The sequence below is a fragment of the Helianthus annuus genome, chromosome 15 (assembly GCF_002127325.2).
Source record: "Helianthus annuus cultivar XRQ/B chromosome 15, HanXRQr2.0-SUNRISE, whole genome shotgun sequence".
Taxonomy (NCBI): Eukaryota; Viridiplantae; Streptophyta; class Magnoliopsida; order Asterales; family Asteraceae; genus Helianthus; species Helianthus annuus.
The window spans coordinates 170,901,298-170,908,829 of NC_035447.2; the positions used below are offsets into that span (position 1 = coordinate 170,901,298).

The following is a 7,532-nucleotide window of genomic DNA, read 5'->3' on the forward strand; positions in this document are numbered from 1 at the left end:
ATGCGTTAACCCGCGCTTTCATCGATGTGTCGGAGGACCCGGTTATAGATATATTTTTTAAATTTCTTTATTTTTTTCTGTTTTTTCCTATTTTTTTTTCTGTTTTTACCGTTTTTTTTGTTTTTTTTTTATTTATTTTCTGTTATTATTTTTTTTCCAGTTTATATATTCTGTTTTTTATTATTTTCAGTTTTTATTAATTTTCAGTTTTTTTAATTTATTTTCTGTTTTTATTTTTATAAATTTTAGACTAACATTATTTTTTTTAGCAAACAATCAAAGTAAAACCCTTTTTTAGTCCCGAATACGAGAACTTTTTTTCGATCTCATGGGTAAAGGAGACGAATACCGCCCACCGGACTCTATATCGGGCAAGTGGACCGATATAAACAAAAAATGCACGAACTTTCAAACCGTGTACCAACGCACGTTTGCCGGATGGAAAAGTGGAAGTAAGGACGAAGACATTACGCAAGCGGCATTGGTCGAGTATACGGATGCTAATGACCATTTCCCGTACATGAGGTGTTGGCAAATCCTTCGCCATAGCCCCAAATGGGCCAACATATCTACTTCGAGTGGTCGTTCGGGAAATAAACGGCCGTCAAAGAGGTCCAAAACAAACGAGTCGGGTGAACCCGAAACGCCAACCTCCGACGCTCGAAACACCGAGGTGAACGAGGATATTCCGGATGACGAGCCGGTGGAGGAGCTACCAAGACCGCCCGGAAGAAGTAGGCGGGCGAAAAAGCCCGAGTCGTCATCGATGTCTATGGGAACGGATATGAGTAACGCATTTTCGGAGATAAACAAGCGACTTCAAGACATACACGAACTCGGTACTAAACGTATCGAGGAGAACCGCGAAGTTACGAAGATTATGTGGGATAGACAATGGGCTCACGACTTTGAGTTCTACTCGAAACCGCATGACCACTTAACGGGAAAAACTTTGAAAATGACGTTGGCACAAAAGGAGCGGATTGAAAAAAAATATAACCTTTGATTGTGTAATTTTTTTTTATTCTAGTTTAATGTTTTTTTTTCTAGTTTAATGTTTTTTTATTTTATTGTACTCTTTTTTTTATTTAATGAAATGAATTTTATTTTTAAAAAACTTAGAAATGAATTAAAAAAAAAAATGAAAATTAAACAATGAGTAATGATGACAAAGGGGCTTTATGACTACGGCCTCAACTTGCATAACGCCCCATAAAGCCTCGTGGTGACGTGGCATGCCACATGTCACACAACGCCTCCAAAAGGGCCTTATGACTACGGATGGACTAATATTTGAAATCATAACATGTAATGTAATTTATTTGTAAGACGTACAAATTGAATCCAACTAATGACATATCATAATTTCATTATGTTAATTGGTGTAACCTTAAGTAACCCACCAACACATGTCAAGAACCACTAATTAATTAAGACCCAAATATGTAAGTTAGTCATACACGTGTATAGTATGCTAAAAATGACTTGTTGTAGCCCAATGTGGAGTTGTGCCTTAAACAACCCAATGGTGTACATATTCACACAGAATGATAAGTAGGCAAAAATTGACAGATAGAATGTTGGATTTGTCATAAACCAACTCTTAGGAGAGTGTTGTCGCTACTTTTCGGTTGCAAGCATTACTGTTCTTTCTGTAAGGTCAACTGTACTTCAAGACATGTTAAGGGTTGAAGAATCAACTCGATACACTTACTTACAATGAACTCCAATGTCTCCTTGAATTTATGTGTAGGGGTGACTTGATGAAGTCATGAGTGAGAATCAATCGCTCTAGTAGTTCTAGTAATCTAAGAAAAATCTTCCAGTGCGATCTTATAAAGAGGCTGCAATAAACTTAAATTAAAACATATGGATTTTTCTGTAGATATATGGTTTTCTAGCTTGCATTATATTAAAGTATATCATTAACACGTATCTATATGATCATGAATTTCAGGGCCGGCCCAACAAGCATAAGACCCTAGGCCCAAGCCTAGGGCCACCAATATTGAAGGGCCACAAATTTGTATGTTTTATACATAATAGGCCCATATACGTAGACACTAATGCATGAAATATCCTAGGCCCAATATCACATATGCAATAACCCTTAAGGCACTAAACAAGATCCAGGAAAAAGAGAAACGTAAACGGTGAAACATGGAAAGACTGAAAGGGATGCGAATTATAGAGTTCAGACGTGCGAATGAAATGATGATTCGTGTATATTGCGGCACCTTTTGGTTACCGATATCGAATCATCGTCGATTAGGGCGGTAGAACCGTCCTTAGGGATTTCAGATTTGAGGGTAGTCATCTCAATTGAAGAACACACATGTTACAATAAACAATGGATATTTTTTAAGTTTTTATATACTAATCATAGGAGAAATTAATATGCATATTTTTATATTGCTCAAACCAGCTTGAATCAATTTGCGATTTGTCGAATTGATTATTTGGAACTTGAAACAGTGACACTCAGTTTTGAGATTTAAATTTGTGGATGACTTGGAATTTGGAAGACAATGGCACGGACTCAGGTTAGATATTCTCATTTGTTGTTTAGGGTTTTTTTGCATAATTGCATATTTGAATTTGTTGTTTAGGGCTTATACTTGTTTCATTATTTGATTTGATGATTTCAAGTTGTTGTTTAGGGAATTAGGATTTATTTGCTGATTTTAAGTTGTTTTTAGGAAATTGGGATCTAAACATATACTATATCTATATAAAAAAACATACTTAGAAAATGAATTTAACTACGCCAATTATAAAATTTTTAGTTTATAATTGTCTGTTTCAAGCCGGGTAAATGAGGGTTTTGTTACTAAATATGTTGAAAATGATAACTTTGCAAAAGGGCCTCCAGTTTGTAGTTCGCTTAGGGTCTTCAAAAACATAGGAACGACCCTGATGAATTTAGACTCCTGATGTACTTTCATTTTATAAATTCATACAATTAATAACTCAAATAGCACCAAATTTATGTAGGATGAAGCATCATTTTTGCACAAATCGAACGATGACTTATTTAGGCACATGTATCTTTTTTTCAGACCATTTCGCGGCCGCCCTTCAACCGTGGGAAATATTTTGCAACTAGATTGCAAATTAGCAACTAGATTGCAAATTAGCAACTGAATTAAGTTTTTGCCACCTTTTCTGTGGCGATTTTTGCAAGTTATATTCGAAGAAAAGATTTTGAGGGTTAAATAATACTTACGGCTAATCTTATCCCAGAATACTTTGTTGCATTTTATGATTCTTGAAGGCTTTTCCTCCATTTGAAATCATGACTAATAGATAAAGCATAGGCAATACAGAAGAAGAAGAAGAAGATTAAAGAAATTGGTGAAAATTGATAGTTAGTAATCTTGATCACTGCTTTCCATCCAGTCTTCAATTGCTTGCAAGACTGCTTGTTTCACGGTATGAGTGTCGATGGCTTCTCCATTTTCTTCACTCTGCAAGAACGATTCGTGTTCAGTTTAATGCTAAAAGGATAGAAAAAAAAACTGTAAAAAAACAAGTTAAACTAAATGAACATTAATCTTTAAGTTTTCTAAAGAGATATATGGAGATAAGATTTGAGGTCCGCGTATTGATGTATTATGAGTAATTTGAAGCGCGATACGCGTAAGGTTTAAACTTAAGATGAATAATGGCCAAGATGTTGATTTTTGCTTGTTCACTTATGAGTTATTTTATAACCTAAAGCTGGAAAATAGACACCTGGGTTCAGTGGAGATGATATTTTTATTTGCAAAAGGTCTTGTAGTTACATATTAAAGTTCAATATCATGCATGAGTATAGAGAAACTGAGAAACTTTGCATGCGTCACTACAAGAAAACGCGGCAATTCTTGCAGTGCGTTCAAATCGTGGGTTTGAGTTTGTCTAAACAGTTCACACATTTCTAGGATATATTAGAAGTTTTGAGTTTAAATCCATTGGGGGCGACGCGGAAGAGAAAGGTAGGATCAAGGAGAGAGGAAGGGTGTTTATCTGAGGCGGAGTAGAGAGGAAGAGTATTCGTAAATGGGGCATCTTTTGGATATATATCGCCAACGTGGAGGTGAACATTGGGTGTGTGTGAGCTTGAGTTGGTGATGCTCTAAGAGCACTAAGAGCATCTCCAACGGAGGTCAGTGCACCCTCTTCTATCCTCCGCGTTAGAGCTGCACTTCCTAACCGTCCCATTTTCCACGAATCCCGACCAGCATCCCCCCCCCTCCCCTCTCTCTTTCCTCCACATAGACTATCTTTCACACCCTTCACATGGCTCACGAATGCGCTCCATCTCCTTGCGTTGGACTGGCTCTAACGGTAGTTATTTATTTATTTTTATCTTTTTTTAATTAAAACTACAGTCTCATATTATAGTTTATAAGAATTTGAATGCCACTTTATGAAGTTTTATAAGCATACTGTTGAACCATGGAAAACCATGTTCATTTTCTTCTTCGACTTATACAAATCAATAAGACGCAGTACGCTTGATTGTCGATCATATAGGTAATTACCTCAACTCCAAGTGCTTCAAGTTGAAAACAGGCTGTACAAGAAACTCTAGCTTCCAACACATTAAGGCTCAAATCTTCGAACGCTTTCAAAACAAAAACTAGTAGACCTTGGCAGCTTCTTTCTGAATACACGTTTACTTGTATGCCCTTTTCTAAGGCTTCTACCGTTACCTGCATAAAACCCGAATACAGTTTAGATAAGAACCATACAATCGATTCTTTTTTTTTCTATTTTTTTTATCTATAGCCTATAGGTGGTTTGGAGAAGCTAATTTCATTGTTTCTAGTCAACTTTTGGAACTTGTTTCAATTCTAGGTGAAGTAGCGGCTGTGAGCATCCGCTACTAGTTCGTGATGAGTTAGCAAACATGTATAAGCCTTTCAACATAAACACTATTCACATCTATTAGTTTAACTAGCGGATCCTCGTAAGCACCATTCACATCCACTAGTTCAACTATCGGATCATCTGATCATACATAGAATGCCAATATATGTTTGCCAACTCATCACCAACTACTAGCGGATGTGCATAAACACTATCCACAACCGCTAGTTCAACTATCGGATCATTTGATCATCCGGAATCAAAATAAGTTCCAAAAACTGAATAGATATGATGAAAGCTTCTCCAACCTATCCAAAGATATATATTTTTTTGCCAATAAACCTATGTACCATAGGCCATGAGTTCTGGTAGCTTGAGCTTTGAGCTATGTCTTGATTCAATATATCTATTTTCCGTTTAAGCTCTTCTATGTACTTCGATGCATCACTTATGATCGATGTGTCTTCCTTCTACAACAAGTGTTTCAACAAATCATTCATGAGTAGAAAAATATAAAAAGATCAAAAGAATTCAAGTATAGGTTAGTAGTTGGATCACTTCAAAAAGATGGTGAGTCATGATTTTAAGATTGATCAGAGGACGTAACGAAAGTGAAAAGCGTAAAACTATAACGTTTTGGGAACCCAAAAATATCGTGTTCAAATGATCTAACAAACACATATCACATATGTGTCTCAAGATTAAAACTAAAAACGTGATCAAACCACATGGACGAAAATCGAACCCGTTTGGCTATCATAAAAACGGTTTAAGAGAAAAAAAAAAGAAAGAAGAAATGGGAATTACTGCATGAGAGTTTGTAACAGATCGAAGAAGTTGCAGCTTCTCATGCAGTGCAGCTTTCTTGTGCTCCCTAGACACCATTCTTGAATTCTTTCTTCAATTGTTTCTTCTTGCTTTGTAGCATCAATCTCAAGCAAGCTTTTTAAAGAGGGTATATGGGCACTCAAATCAAAATTATGTTTGTTGTTTGCTACATAAACATGAGTACTGTCTTCTACTCTCTTTGGAGTAAAATACCAAAAGGCTCCTTGAAAAAGATAGATATTGAGTTGTGTTGGAACCTTTATATAGTTCCAATATTACCCTTTGTTTGATTACTATTAGTTTTCAAAATATATATTTATATTATATTGTTATGTTATGTTATATAGGACCCACATCTAACGTTGATGTTAAGAACTTAATCTATAAGTCGACTGGGATGTTTCCGGTTGTTCATAAGTCAGACAAAATGGGGCTTATCCATCATCGAACGAAACCACTACAACTCACTCATGAAGATGATAATCATGATATATATACCTAAAATACTTGGTTTAGGATTTATGCGTATAGTTAAACACAGCCAACTAGCCAACATGTCTCTCATTGCATAAGAGCATGCACAATATAAAAGTTGTTTATAAACGAGACGATGTGCCATCCTCTTGCGCCACTCGCAAACATTGTCTTTTGTTCTAAAATTGGCAGACGCGTTCTTTCTCCTATCTCCTTCCTTCGCACCATTTGTTCTTGGTCGTTCTTTCCCAAGAACTACCTTCTCCATAGCATCTCTTTTTCTTTGATCAGCTAAACATTCGTTTTCTAAGAATGGTGAAGAACGCCCTTATTGGGCATAGTTAAAGTCAAGCAAAAGAAATTTTGAAAGACAAGAAACCATAAATTTATTAGAAAGTTCTTAAGTGTACATGGGTAGCTTCCGTTTGAGGTATGCTTATTTTTAGTAATGCATTCAAGGTTTTGTTTACAGAAAACTGTAAGTAAATTAACAATAAGTAGTGGAATTCAACCAGCGCGTTGTCGTGAGGATGAAATGAGAATTAGACCGGTATCTGTTTCATTCGTTAAAATATTGACACACGCTATAGCAAGCGAAAGAATGAACACAATAACTAAAGTGGTAATATGACTAAAAGATCATCAAGTGTTCGGTTTGTTGCGACATGCATTAAAGTGTAAGAAAAACATATTAAATCGTCGCAAGTAAAAAAACCGTAATATAAAATCTTGACACATCAAAATTTATTCTAAATAATTAAAATCTTCTGACAAAACTAAATACAATAAAATAAACAAAAAGCTCTCTCTCTTTTATATATATATATATACACACACCAATGACTTTTTTTATTACTATTATTAGTTTCATTGGTATTTAATGGATAATAGTTTTTTTTTATACAGTGCGTTGCGATGAAACCGAACAAATGATAATGTAAAACAAACGTGATTTGAAAATAAAACATGCTGTTTAAAAAGTCAAACCATTAGAATGATTTAGTTTATTATCGTACCGTTTTATGATACCAAATAAATACTTTATTTTGAGTATAACCTCGTTTTAACAAAACTTATAACGGAATGTCAGGGAAAGAAATCAAGCACAACTACGTACTTAAGTTTTTAGAAAAAAATTATAAACATAACTTATTAAAGAAATATGAAATTAATCGATAAATTAATATATTTTTTAAAAAAAAGAAAAAAACAATTATTAAAAGAAAGGTAAAGGAAATATATTTTTTTAAAAAGAAAAATATATTATTAAAAGTAAATATAATAATAAACTAGTATAATATATTAAATAATATAATAATAAAAAACTATATATTATTATAAAAATAAAATTACTATTCATCATCAATCGAAATCAA

The 7,532-nt window shown here is 34.4% G+C and overlaps 2 protein-coding genes across 2 annotated transcripts; one reads left to right on the forward strand and one right to left on the reverse strand.

Annotated features, from left to right (window-relative positions):
* Window positions 1-328: 328 nt before the first annotated feature.
* On the forward strand, window positions 329-1,006 carry LOC110914414. The gene has a single exon (XM_022159207.1). The coding sequence runs from the start codon at window positions 329-331 to the stop codon at window positions 1,004-1,006; it is 678 nt and encodes a 225-aa protein (XP_022014899.1).
* A 2,196-nt stretch (window positions 1,007-3,202) lies between these two features.
* Window positions 3,203-5,971, reverse strand: LOC110912786. The gene is made up of 4 exons (XM_022157593.2): window positions 5,662-5,971; window positions 5,205-5,324; window positions 4,527-4,697; window positions 3,203-3,467 (listed from the first exon to the last, which is right to left on the reverse strand). Exons 1-4 carry the CDS (start codon window positions 5,737-5,739, stop codon window positions 3,369-3,371), a joined length of 468 nt encoding a protein of 155 aa, XP_022013285.1. The 5' UTR covers window positions 5,740-5,971; the 3' UTR covers window positions 3,203-3,368.
* Between the last annotated feature and the right edge of the window lie 1,561 nt (window positions 5,972-7,532).